Genomic DNA, 13,811 nt, shown 5'->3' with positions numbered 1-13,811 from the left:
GTTTATCTAACAGATACTGCAGCAAGTACATATTTAACCTAGCATTTTTGATGATTCTTTTGTTGTCATGAGATAAAATATGAAACTATGTCAAGAATGTCAACAAATGTTAATAGTTTTTTCCAGCACTATCGACAATTTGGCATATAAAAATATTTTTAATGTGAATGTTTAGATACTGAAATACTCTTAGGCTTTTCTTGTAGTAGTTCAAAGTTAGCTGCATTCTGCAGCCTTGAGAGCTCTCTTTTGTGCACACTGTGTTTACTCAAGGCTGCTCAAGTGCCATCCTCTATCATGACACAAGACCCTAAGCTCAGCTGGCTGTTTGAGAGGGCTCAGCAGTGTTCTGAGTTGAGCAGGCCTAGGGAGAGCCCCGAAATCAGTGTGCTCACCACACACCAGCCAGGCCACAATGAAGCTTTGAGAGACTCTGTGAGCATCAAGGGAGGAATGGAAGAAACTGCTGAAGGCTGAAGAGAACTTTTGAGCACATCTTCTCACTGTGCCGCTGAGCAGAGAATTGTCCAGTAGGATAACAAGGGCAAAATCATGTTCCATGAGGCTCCACCTGCATCACTGTTTTCCTACTGGCATTGCACTAGGTTGAAAAGTTACATTTTCTTATGGCATAACACAAGTGCACAAAAGCTATCCAGTACAGAAAGTATGTCTGAATTCCTCTGGAAGAAGCATCTGTATGTGGTTTCTTCTATGGAATACTGTATGATTAATATATTTCCATTTAAATTTTGCTGCAGAGGCCCAGATACTTCAAGTGGATAAGGTAGAAATCAGAATTCCAGTAAAAGCTGCCATAGTGTTCAGTGGGAGAGCTTTGGGCAGATCTGAATCCTTGTTCTTCGTGGTTGTGTTTCTGGCCAGAGTTGAAAGGATAAATGGAGTAAGGCCTGCAGTCAGAACTGTGATTCAAAAGCTTGGTGCTTGTTTACATGGACATTTTTGGATATCAGTTTACCTGTGGAGTAGTGAAGATGCTTTTGCTTTTCAGGCATGCCACTGTTAGGGACACCAAGGTGGCAAGGAGTGTCCCCAGACAGCACACCTGGAATGTGCTCGTGGTCTCCTGATTTCATGTGAGCAGTGCTGAGGCTGTAGGGCCCACCAGGCTGGCAGAGTCCCTTCAGCTGTGGTCTTAATTCACTGCTTGCAGCCCTTTCTGGGGGCTGAGGGAGGCGTGGGGAGGAGAGGATTGTTTTGGGACAAGGTTTCAAGGGTCTCAGTGATGTGTCAGGGCACCCACGAGCCTGGGAGAAGGTGGCAGTAGCATGTCAGAAGTATGGCAAATATTTCCATCACCTCTTCTAAGACAGGGGTAATTTCTAGCTTATATAAAAAAGTTGAAATTGCTCTTTATATTTGGAAGATCTGGTGTTCTCAGGTGCTGTTAATGAGTGAGTTTCTAGGGGACTTAGGTGAAAGTTGAAGAGGAAACTGGGAGGTTGTGAGAAGGTAAGGGGCAGGTTTGCTGCCATAGTAAGGCCATAAATGTATTTGATTTGAAAATAAAGCTTTAAAAATAAATTCCAATGTTGACCTCAATAATGCAGAAGTGTACTTCAACATAAGTGCCTTTGCTGTCACTCTGTGCCTTTTTTCACACAGATCTGGCTGCCAGTCTTTGCAGAGGTGTAGCAACTAAGGTCTAGGACTTCTACCTTTGCAAAATACCTGCTGGTTTTGTCAGGTATTTGTGTAGAAACAACTGTCCCTGTTGTGCCCTTTGAGGGAAGTGTCCCAAGACTTTCCTATGTGTGATGAAATACGGAAAAGTGAGGGGAGGTCACATCGGCTCTCCCTTCTCTGGGCTGGGTGAGCACTCACATGAAAAGGTGTGAATTTTTACTGTGGTGTTACAGGGAAAGAAAACCCCATGAGTGCTTTGTGGGACTATTAAGGAGCTGGTCAGGTATCTTGAAGATTATCCAAAACTTTGTATGGGAGAGCATAAGAATCCCAAAATTATGGAATTTGAGCGTACACTATACTTTGTTCTGCTATTCTTGTCTTGTTTTCAAGAGGGCTGGAACTTGCAGCCACAGCTTCAGTAGGAATCTTTTCCAGGAGAATTTTTGCACAGCTTCTCAACCGTAGCAAACTTGTTGAGATAGTGGATGTGTGTTTTGTGAGAGCAGTGCTAAACTGCTGTTAGCAACTGCAATGCTGTTGGATGGTTTTACTGTAATAGGGATGTGACGCTGTGCTGAGCATATCCTGTGCTTGTTAAGCAAAAAACACAACCCAGAGCCAACATCTGCATGGGATAAATGGTCTTTGTACAAGCTGTTCAGTTAGATAGAATTCATAATAGAAGGCACTCTGAAGCAAATCAGTGGCATCAGTTACGTGGGACATTCCTGCCTCAGTATTTAATAAATAACATTATTAACCCTACCCCCCACTCCCCCAGCCCAGAAAAACCCCAAACAACAAACCAAACCCAAACACCAGCAGTCACACTCCCAACACAATTCATTTGTCTGGCAGACCAGGAGGAAAAATTAACTCTGTCTTCTGTCTTTAAAGTTTATTTCCAAAGTCAGTACAAGTGGTGTTATAATAGAACAAGACCAATGATTTGCTGGTTTAAGAAGTGGCTGGGCTTGCCTTGCTTCAATATCTGATGAAGAGAGACCATATATTCAATGTCACTGTCATTCTGTGATATATTTAATAACAGTAACCTCAGGTGGTCTAAAATTTTGAAAGTAGTATAAAGTGCTATGAGGTTCAAATAAAGGAAGCAACACCTCTATCAAAAAGGTGAGCAATGTTAAAATGAGCAGATGTGGATTCAGACTTTTAAATGTTCAGCTAAATATTAAAGTAGCAGTTCAGTGCTGAAAATAAAAACAGATTTTAAACAAGGCTTAGTTTTTTTAGTGTAATTCTCTCATATTACATGTTTATGCTCTGGCAATTTTTAAAATGAGAATACACTCATTATTGGAATATTGAATATATTCTTATAGAAATACGTAGGAACTTCATCCGTAATGAGTGGAAGGTACAAGAGAGAATTTTCTGGCTGCAGAGGGCTGATATTTCATTCATTATGGCGAGTTTAAACCACGTAGCTGGGCTTGCTCTGAGCTGCAGGCCACTGACCTTGCGCAGCAGCAGCTGTGTCCCTGTTAGTGGCCATTAGCCAGTTAAATCTGCACACTAACACTGATCAAAGCAGTCGTGGAAGCTCTCCATTTCCTACTTGGAAGAGCCCTATTTGTTTGATGAGTCTTTAAAAGGCTCCAGGTTTTGTTTTGGTGTTTCTGAAGTGTGATTTCACTTTTTGTTGCCACGGGCTCTCCTGTCTCAAAAACTCCACCTCCTTTTTTCTTTGCAATAGGCTGAATGCTTTTTCTACTTAGCTATAGATTGAAGCATTTTATAAATAGATAGGACATCAAAGTCAGAGGTGAATGGATCTATCTGTGTGGCTTTATTTCAATTATTAAAAGACGCTTTCTTTTAAGGGGTTACATCTTGAGTGTTGCACTGGAGTCAGTGAAGTTTTATTTACCATTTGTTCCATGTGTGTAAATTAACCAGTTTGCTTTCTTGCTCAAAGTTTGTACTAGTACATTTTCTGATTGTAATTTCATTTTAAAAAAATCTGGTATGAGAACTGATTGGGCTTTTTTCCCCCAGATACTGGATAAAATGCTTTTTCCACACTGCCTTAATGCTAAGTGTAATCTAAGATTTCAGTAGGTATTTTATGAAATGAAAATATCCACTCTACTAGTCCTGTTGGAGATTAACATTAATGTGTGGGTTTTGTATGAATTCAGGTTATTGATGAACTGAAAATGGAGCTTGAACTTGTAAAAGGTCTCATGTGGCTTATGCCAGGAGAATGCAGTTGACATCCTCGCTAATTATTTAGTTTTGCAAAGTGGTTTTGTAACTGGTATTAATCCCACCCCTGGTAAATTCTCATTTGCAGTCTAAAAGCCTCTGCTACAGGCAACACACTGTTGTAGCAGGAAATGAAATTTATTTATTGTTCCAAAGGAGAGTTTCAATAAAGTTCACAGAAGTGTGCACTGCCATTCAAAAGAGCCTTTCCAGCCTGGTCATGTGTGCCCTCCACTTCCCTTCTGCTGGCACTTGCCCTTGGGTGACTTCATGCTCAGTCACACTGGAAAGCTTAGCCTCGGTGATTTTGGTTTTTGTTTGTTGGGCTTTTCTTTTAGTTGCCAAAGTGACTGTGGAAAAGCAGCTGGAGGTGAGGGACAAGGGTGGGTCTGGGTGACAGAGGGGATTAGCTGGGGTTAAATCTCGAATGAAACTCAGAAAATTGTCTCTGCTACATTCTGCTCTGGATGTGTCCTGCCTCTGTGTCAGGTCAAGCCTGCAAATCTGTCCCATATAAGCTGGGTGTGCAGCTCCTGAGCCAAGCTGTGTTGGTTTGAATGCACTCCTTTGTTGGGGCTAGGGCTGCCAACAGGGACACTGCTCGCAGGAGCACAGACAAAGGTTGTGTGTGACTTTGGGGACCCAGCAGTCCCGTTAAAATCAGTGGGATCACTTCAGGGGCTTAAACAGGACCAAACCCTAACACTAGAAACTCCTCAGGCCCTGTTTTTAATGTGTATTTCACAGCCCCCTTATCACGCTGCTGTGAAATGATGAGGAATAACAAACTCTCTCTGTGGGGTCCCAACCGAGTGTCTGGTTTGGGGCGTTTCTGTGCACACAGCGTGCCGATGGCAGCAGCAGTGCGGGGACACCTGGGAGGTGGTGGCTTGGCAAACACAGAGCCCACGGCCCCTTCTCCTCCATCCTCCCACAAACGAGATGTCAGACCTGACCGGCCACATGCCAGGAGGAGAAAGCAGGCTGGTCTGCCAGAAGGGGCGCATGGCCGCAAAATTAGGCGGCACACCTGAATAGAGCCAGCAAGGAATTGCGGTGCCCTGACAAATGGCACATGCTGAGCGTTTGCTTCCAGTTGTGTCCAATTGTTGTAGAATGTGGACTATATAAAACGGTTCCTAAGACAGGATGTCATTTCAAATTTGATCTTTGTGTACTTTCAAGCCTAACACCATTCTGGTCCGGCTGCGGTGGGAGCGGGGCTCTTGTTTTGCCGCAATGCTTTTTATCCATTTTTCCTCGCACCCGCGTGGGTCCGGCGCACCAGGTGCTCTGGGGGAGCGGGGAGGGACCCGCCCGCCCGGCCGCAGGTGATGCTCGGGTGGGCTCGGTGCCCGCCCCCGGCACCCGGGGGTGTCCGAGGCTCGTCCCGCCCCCGCCTCCCTCGGACTTCCCGGCCGTGGCAGGGCGCTGTGGCCGCGGCGGCTCCCAGCCCGCCTCCAGTGCTGCGAGCGCACACCGCGGGCTCGCCCCGCTCGCTCGGGCCACTGATTCCCCGCTGCTGCCGGACGCGGTTCGGCTCCGTGGGCCCCGCAGCCGCCGGGCGGGATCGGGCCGGGCGGGCTCCCCCGGCGAGCCCCGGCAGAGCCGATGTCCGCCGCGCCCGTCCGCTCCCCGACGCTGCGGCCGCACAGGATGAAGAAAGAGGAGTCGTTCCTGGGCAAGCTCGGCGGGACCCTGGCCAGGAAGAAGAAAGCCAAGGAGGGTGAGTTCGCCGGCGCGGGGGAAGGAAGGAACGTGCTCGGGGCCGGCGTGACTCGCGGCCGCTCCGCCGTCCCGGCCCGCCCCGTCCCGGCCCGTCCCGTTCCTCCGCGGGAGCAGCGGCGGAGCCCCCGAGCCGCGCTTTGTTCGGCGGCCCCCGAAGGGGCCGTGCACGCCCCCGAGAGCCACAACGCGGCCGGGCACGGGCGTGGGGGGCGGCTGGAGCGATGGGGGAAGACTGGAATCATGGGAGATGGATGGCAGCGATGGGGAGAGGCTGATAGCAGTGGGGGGAGGCTGGCAGCGATGGGGGAGACTGAAGCGATGGAGGGCGGGACATCAGCTCATGTCTCGTGTCCGGGAAGGTAAGCCCAGAACCCTTTTTGTGCTATAAAATAAAGTCCTAGTGACCAGCGAGACTGTGGCTGTCGTTTTCTTGTGGTCTGAGAGATGAGGACCCTAGAGGGAATGGTTAAGTCCACCCCTGTTTCGTTCCAGGTCCGCTTCATCCATAGGCTTTATGTTGGTGTAGGCACAGTGCTCAGAGACACACCCATCCTGCCCACCTCACTGTGAAGGGTTCCGCATGGGCACACATCGCCCAGGCTGTACCAGTGTGTCCGTGTGGGATGTCGCTGCTCGTGCTACCTAGGCAGGGAGGCAGGAGCCTTCCCTTCGCTCCAGAGAGCACAGAGAAGCTCCCCAGCCCGAGCCCAATGGACCAGCACCTACACTGGGGGCTCAGCCTGTTGCGCACCCTGACCTGGGGCGTGGGCACATCAGTGAGGCCCTCGCCAGGGCTGTGCAGATAGCAGCGTTGTTGCTGTTGGAAAAGGGAGGTGTCTCCTTGCTGGACTTGATAAAGCTGGCCCAGTCCTGAATGCTCAAAGTGTGCCCGTCCTCTGGGGATGGTGTCTGGTGTTCTCCCCAGCTGCCCCGACTCACCAGTGCTGGTTTCTGTGGAGAAGATGTGTCTGTGTTATCCCCAGGCTCCCGGCATCTGCCAAGGAAATATGTGTGTCCTTGCCCTATGGCTTAACACAACTGTGACTTGATGGCTGGCCTTGGTTTGTCCTAGTGTCTGCTGTGTGTAGGGTCGGGATGTAATTCAAGTTTCAGCCTCCTTTCATCTGACTGTTGAGCATGTTTTGCCTGTATTGAGTCTATGAATTGCCAGCAGCATTCAGAAGACAGCTTTTTAATCTTAAAAAACACAATATTCGGCCTTGAAATCTGGTTCAAGGAAATTGCTTCCCTTTCCTTCTGCTGCCTGTTTTGGTGTGGCTTACTGGTGTTTCCTTTGTTATCTATTTTTAATCAAGTTTCCCTGACGTGGTTCTACTGAGGAGCAGCACAAGCAGTTGTGTCTTCCTGAGATGATCTCATTTGCTTTTCAGGAAGATGGTGTAAAAAACTCATCTCTGGCAAGGAGGCCAAGCACGTGCTCCAAAAAAGTGCATGTCAAAGGTGTCTTCAAAGCTGAAACAGTTTGGCAGCTTCCCTTCTTAGGCATTTCAGCCTCACTAGGCCATGTGGCCACTTACAGCAGGGGCCAGCTGCTGGTTTTGCTGACTTTGCCTGTGGTTTTACCTAGTTGTGTGGCCACAGCTCCTCGTGGCATTGGAAGGGCCTCTTTTGGTCATTGTGCCTGGTATTTGGTGGGGAGCCACACCACAGCCTCGCAGCCCTGCTTCTGTTGGTGTGATGGGGAGGAATCTGCAACACAAGGGGCAGCTTTTCATGAGAGCATTCCTTCCAGTCTGAAATGCCACTGTCTGCAAGACTGAGGAGCCACTGGTGTGACACTCCCTGGTGCTGCAGGGGCTCAGCCCTTTGTTGAGAAGGGATATGGCCTTTTCCCTTTGCAGAGCAGCTCTCCAGTGGAGGCTGTGCCAGCCATGCCTGTGCAATGGGAGTGGGCCAAGGGGTGAGAGTGATGAGCTGCAGGGTCTGCACCAGGGAGAGAGAGGCTGGAACACGTCTTGAGGAAGGACCTGGGCAGCCTCAAGAGCAAATTTCAGGGCTAGAAACTAATTTTTTTTTGTTTTTATGTGAGTGTGGAGCAGAAGTAAACTGGAAGATCATCTGAGTGGTGTTCCTTGAAAGAGTTAGTAAAAGCAGATGTGTTCAGCATTTCCCCATGTGCTCAGCCCTTGGGAATTCCTGGCCTGCCTCCAGGTTTCTGCTGGGTTTGCCTGAGGGGACCAGCAGAGGTCAGAATGATCTTCCCAGAGTAAATCCTGTCCATGGCAAATGAGAATGCTGAGGCTGCCACAGCCTGAAATGATCCTTTCCTCCTCTGCCTCCATCAGCTCCAAAAGCTCCAGCCTGAGGGCTCTTTGTACCTTCTGCTTGCTTTCACTGCCTGTCTATGTATTGCAGCTGTTATTGTCCCAGCTGTGCTCAGATAGTGACCTCTGATGGGGTCTTTGTGAGAGCTAAAATGCACTTATATCAATCCTTTTCATTTTTGTGCACAACTTCTGAGCCATGCAGCTCAAAGCTCCTTGTAATGATACTGAAAAAGTTCTCATTTGTGGTTTTTGTTTCTTTAATCACAGGTTGTAAATAATCATAATGTGTGGCTGCTAACAATGAGCATCTAAATTTAATTTTTTTTTTTTTGCTAATTACTCCATACCTTATTGCAATGCATTTTTGGGGAGAGTTTTTAGACAGCCTTAACTTGAGAGAGAAAGCAGCTCGTGGGGAAGCTGTTTTTACCCTGGTTTCCTATGGAAGCCTGGTGAGTGATCTCAGTGTCTGTTTGGCTCCTCCCTTCCTCTTCCTTCCCAGGAATATTTTTAACCCCTAGTTTGGGTAAAAATGTCCCAGGGAGAAAAGTCTTGCTGATTATTAATGCCTGCAGGCTATGTCAGAATGGGTCACCAGTGAGTATAGGAACATGTCGGAGGAGCTCTGCAGTAGGAAAACCAGCAGATGAACTCAACCACACCATGACAGTACTGAGAGCCCACTGGGGAGGGACTTGGCCAGAGAAAGGACAGGAAAGGCCATGGGATAGCATGGAGGGAGATGTGTGTTCCTTATCTTACAGTCAGTCATGATGCACATCCTTAGAAAAGTGGGATGTGTCAGTTCCAGTGCTCTGTGACCTCTTTGGTTTTTACTTCTCTCCCTGTTCCCCGTTTAGGCTACATGGACATCTGCAAATATCTGTTTACTGTTCCACGTCTCTTTCGTGGTGTATCTGAGATTTACATTAGGTATTAGGAAGAAATTTTTCACCTTGAGGGTGCTGAGGCCCTGGCACAGGGTGCCCAGAGCAGCTGCAGCTGCTCCATCCCTGGCAGTGTCCAAGGCCAGGCTGGATGGGGCTCTGAGCAACCTGGGCTGGTGGAAGGTGTCCCTGCCCATGGCAGGAATGAGATGGGCTTTAAGGTCCCTTGCAACCCAGACCATTCTATGATTCTGTGATTTTGGTCTTTCAAAATGTGCCACCTGTTCAAGAGCTCCAAAATCTGCTTTAAATACCTTAGAAAAATGTTGGGGTGCTGGCAGGGCCCATAGAGGATATGGTTTTTAAAGCAGATGATTCCTTAGCTTCTTTTCAGATTTTGTAGGTTTCAGGTAGTACTGCATTTCAACTTCATCTGCAAAAGGAAATTGAAAAATCTGCCCTTCCATGTTTGTCAGAGTGATGCTGCTGTACTGAAATAAAGGAGGGGGTTTTGCTGCAAGCTTCACTCCCAGCCTTGTTGTTGCAAAGCTTGATTTTCTTTTCCTCATGACACGCTGTATGGAAGATCTGGGCAGCAGGTGTTTGGCTGAATAAGCTTTCTGTTATTGTATCTGTGTGTGTGCATAGCCAATATGGGGCACTCAGTGAGAGAAATAAAACAGAAGCAATTGCTTAGTGCTGTGTCCCAGTGACATGATGGAGGGTGGACACAGGGCTGAGGAATCTGTTCTGGAAAAGTGCCATTCATTTGTGCCTGATGAAATCAGGTGGAGAGGGGAGTGAAAGAGAGGATAGCACTGCAGAGGGCAGGATTATTGCAACAGGAGCTGAATCTGGGGAAAGTTTTGTGCATTTCAAGGGGGGCTGAAGCGCTGTTCTTGGGATCCCTGTCTTGGTGTTACGATGAGATGTCCTGATGGTGTCTCACCCCCTTCTTAATTTACTTTCTGCACTCACAGGATGTGGCAGTGAAATTTTAGGCAGATGGAGAGACAAATACAAAAGGAGTGGGGTCTAATTCTGTTGTCTTGCTTCACACGAGTACATTAGCTGCAGACTGAGAGGATGCTTGGCTGGAGAAGTGTGTCTGTGCATTGTGATGTGCTACTGCTGCTGAAATACCCCCACAGAAGATGAGAGGAGTGCTGGTTAAGTAGAGGGACTTGCTCTTTAAGAAAGGAATTTGCAGTTCCTTTCTGCAGTAGTAGTAGTTATGTTGAAGCTACACACTGTTCCAGATATGTGTGTATATATAGAAAGTCTGTGCAAACACACGTAGATAGATTCATATTTCAACCTCGATTTATTATCCTTTCTACCACTGATTTAGAAAGACCTAAATTTGCAGTTGGAACCTGTGTAGCCTGATTGCTGTTTCTACTGTAGAGCTCAGGCCTGACCAGGTCTGGTTGCAATCTTGGTAGAGTGGTGCTGGTTTGGTTCTCTGTTCTATTCTGGCAAAAGCTGTATTGGGAATATATTTTGTGTTAATATCTCAACTGAAATGAACTTTACATGCACAAGAATTGTGCTTTTAACAGTATCATAACCCCCACATTTTTCTCCTGTAGCTGCACTTAGGCTAGGATGGTTCACCCAGTTAACCTTCAGGCACAATCTCCTGGTGAGACAAGTGAGTTAGGAATTACAGCTCCCAGTTTTCTTCCCGATGGGATGCAGCAAGACACACAAAATAGCTCTGTAGCTCTTCAGTAGTGTTAAAGGAATGCCTTGCCTTCCTTTGAGGAAAACAGGCATTCAAAAGTCATTTTATTTCCAGAGTTTCAATCTTTCAAATAAGATTCATTGTAAGAATACTGTTAACCTTCATTGTAAAACCTTAGCAGGGTGGTTATCAACACTTCCAGGTTTCCAAAACCAGAATTCCAATCCTTTTCTCCCTAAAGTCTACCCTTATTTCAGAGCATTTTTTCAATGATACCTGTTTTAATTTCTTCTAAAGGATTTATTAATTATGACGCTGGAGAGAGAGACTTTTAGAAGGAGGCATCTGGCTGTGTCCAAGGAGTTTATGGGTGAGACTGATGTAGTGCAGAGCTGCACATGGACTTGATGGGAATGGGGGGAGCTGCAAAGTCACAACTCACGGAAAGTCTGTGTGAAGGGGGACTCCTGATCTTGTGGTGAATCTGTGCAGGGACATCAGGCTGTCTTCTGCAGTGCATTATCATCAATACATGAATCTACTGATTGTGTGCTTGTGTTGGTAAGCGTTGGGACACTTAGATCACTTCATTAACATACATGCATCCTGCTGATGTGCACACTGGCAACAGGGCAGTGCAGAAGAGAGAGTATAGTCATGCATGACAGTGCTGAATGCCTTTTTATGTACTTCAAGGACTGTTACAGGCCAGTGGATCTGAGAACAGATGGAGCTGGTGGAGTCTTCTAATGCACTGCTCTGAGCTTTGGATTGTCCTTTGATGTTAGGAGATTTGGGAGATTAGCTGGCAAGCTTTTTTCTTTGCAAAAGCATGTCAGAACAACTTGCTGCTAAGGGATCCAGGCTTATGTGGTCTGAGGCTAACCCAGGGCAAGACAGAGTCTGCTGGTTGCAGGAATTGGTGTTTCAGCAGCCACAGCTCTGCTGTTCAGCTGGAAGGAGCTTTGGTGTGTGTGCCTTGTGCGCACAAGTTTCACAGTCACAGTTGAGGAGATTCAGGTTTGTAGCTGTGGAAGTCCAGCAGAGCTGCTACTTCAGAGCTGCCCACGTGGGATTTGGATGCCAAATTGCTTTCAGCTTTCAAATGCAGCCAGTCAAGTGTACAGATCTCTCGGGCATCACTAGAAATCTCAGCCTGCAAGATTCCTGCAGTTGTCTCTGTCAGTGTTTCTGGGATATGATGTCTCAAAGGGGAATGTGACCATACAGAGACACTGGTGTGTATCACAAGGAGAAGGAATTTTCTGCCTCACCTGTACCATCACTGGTTTGTGATCCTTGTCACTCCTGCAGTGCGGGAGGGACTGTATGTGCCTTTTCAGCCCTGGAGTCTTGTTCTCTTTTCAGCCCTCCAGCTCTCTCAGCCCTTTCAGGAGATCTGGAGGTCAGCAAGGAAGAAGGAAAGGAAATTGACCATGTTTCTCAAAGGCTCCTCCTTGTGCTGACCTCTGAGCATTAGAGAAATTGTAACTTCAGCACACTTCCAGATTCTTTGAACTAACAGGCTTCTCTTGTTAGAGAAGCCAACTACCTGAGGGTCATGGAGGTGGTTGCAGAGAATGATCTGACCTGTGCCAGTGTCAGGATGAGGCTGATGGCATGATTTCTGTTCTGCTCAGCTCTCACAATATCCACATGCCTTACTCTGCCCAGCCTTGAGCTCTTCTCATGGTGACCTTGGTAGTTGCTTATCCCCACCCTCGTAGAGCCACTGCGTGCTCTGTGGGATGTGCTGTGGGTGTGCACTGTCACTGATGAAGCTCAGCTTTTCTGCTCAGGGCACAGCCCAACCGAGTTGTTCACTCACTCACAAGGGATGGTGTGGACTGGCCCTTGCTTTGCCTGGTGGAGGCCTTGTGTCCAGAGGAGGGCTACAAGCATCCAGAGCAGGCTAATATGGTGCAGGGCCTTGAGGGGAAGCACATGAGGAGCAGCTGAGGGCACTGGGTCTTGTCAAATGGAGGAGACTGAGGGCAGAGCTCACCAGGGCCTGCAGCTCCTCTTTGGGGGCGGCAGAGGGGCAGGCCCTGATCTCTGCTCTGTGTGACCAGGGACAGGACCCAGAGAACAGCTGGAGCTGGGTCAGGGAGGGATGAGGTTAGAGTTTAGGAAATTTTCTTCCTCCAGAGAGTGCTGGGGCACTGAACAGGCTTCCCAGGAATGGTCACGGCCCCAAGGCTGCCAGAGCTCCAGGAGGGCTTGGACAACGCCCTGAAACACAGGGTGGGATTGTTGGGGGGTCTGTGCAGGGCCAGAGTTAGACTTTGATGCTTTGTGGGTCCCTTCCATCTCAGGGGATTCTGTGATTCTGTGGTGGCTGTAGCATACCTGTCTCTGGTTTGTGTCATAGGCTGCATCAGCAGTGGTGCCCTGCTGAGGGAGGTGAGAATTGTTGTGAGGAGGATGGAAGTGGAAGGGAATGAAGGAGAGTGTGACCAGTAGGAGAGCGTTGCTTGTCCAGGGCTTCTGCCAGGCTGCCTTCAGGAGGGGTTCCTGAAGCTGGGTGCTGGAGCTCTGCTCAGGACAGGCTGCTCGGTGCCTGTGGGCAGGGGTCTAAACCAGCAGCTGTGTGTAAGCAAACCCTGTTTGCCTTTGGGAGTGGGCACAGCACTGATGGGAAGGGGGAACAGAAACCTCTGTGTTGTACAGCTAATAGGCCAGCGGCCAAGTGATCTCTCCAGGGTGAAGCATATTGTGCTCAGGTGCAGATTCCCTAATTTATACTCTTCTGATGGCCAAGTAGAAAGCTGCAACCTGAAATTCGTGACTTCTGTTGTGTATGTCTGGTTTGGCTGGAACAGGATGATAGGAAACACGTGGTGTCAGCCTTCTGTAATTTGAATCCAGTGAAGCCTTGCTCTGAAAACCAGATGTGGAGAGAACAGGCACACCTGGCAGCACGTACTGGGAGCAGTGGGTCTGTAGGCTCCAGGCCCTTAAATCACTGTCACTTCCTCCTGGAGGAACAATGGGGCTCCTAATTATAAACCCTGTACACTGATTTGTTTCCTTGCACTCTCTGCAGACCTCTCCAGAGCCCTTAGGCTGAGAGGGGAGACCATGGGATGAGAATCTCATTTTGGCTTTTCTGGTGGTGAGAAAACTGGGAATTCAGTTCTGCCTCTCAATGATTGTTTCTCCAGGTCAGAAAAGGTTTCTTTATAATCCCCTGTCTGGCAATCAGATACAGACTTTTATGAAAACTCTTTTCAATGTATGCTGCATGTTGGTCATAAAACAAGCAAACTGTTCTGGCTCCTGGAATCCCAGTTCCTTCTTTAGTACTTCTTTCATTGTGTGGTTGGATAATAATGAAATCCA

The 13,811-nt window shown here is 48.0% G+C and overlaps 1 protein-coding gene across 2 annotated transcripts in view; it reads left to right on the top strand.

Moving 5' to 3' along the window:
• The first annotated feature begins 5,309 nt into the window (after window positions 1–5,309).
• Window positions 5,310–13,811, top strand: part of PARVB (parvin beta) — a 51,162-nt gene continuing 42,660 nt past the window's right edge. For both annotated transcript variants that reach the window (XM_059471771.1, XM_059471770.1), the window contains exon 1: window positions 5,310–5,605. In XM_059471771.1, the coding sequence (XP_059327754.1) occupies window positions 5,491–5,605 (115 nt within the window). In that variant the 5' untranslated portion in view covers window positions 5,310–5,490. The remainder of the gene's footprint in view (window positions 5,606–13,811) is intronic.

This window comes from Ammospiza nelsoni, chromosome 5 (assembly GCF_027579445.1).
Source record: "Ammospiza nelsoni isolate bAmmNel1 chromosome 5, bAmmNel1.pri, whole genome shotgun sequence".
NCBI classification, from domain to species: Eukaryota; Metazoa; Chordata; class Aves; order Passeriformes; family Passerellidae; genus Ammospiza; species Ammospiza nelsoni.
The sequence above is the reverse complement of the archived record's forward strand: the minus strand, read 5'-3'. Positions and strand labels throughout refer to the sequence as shown.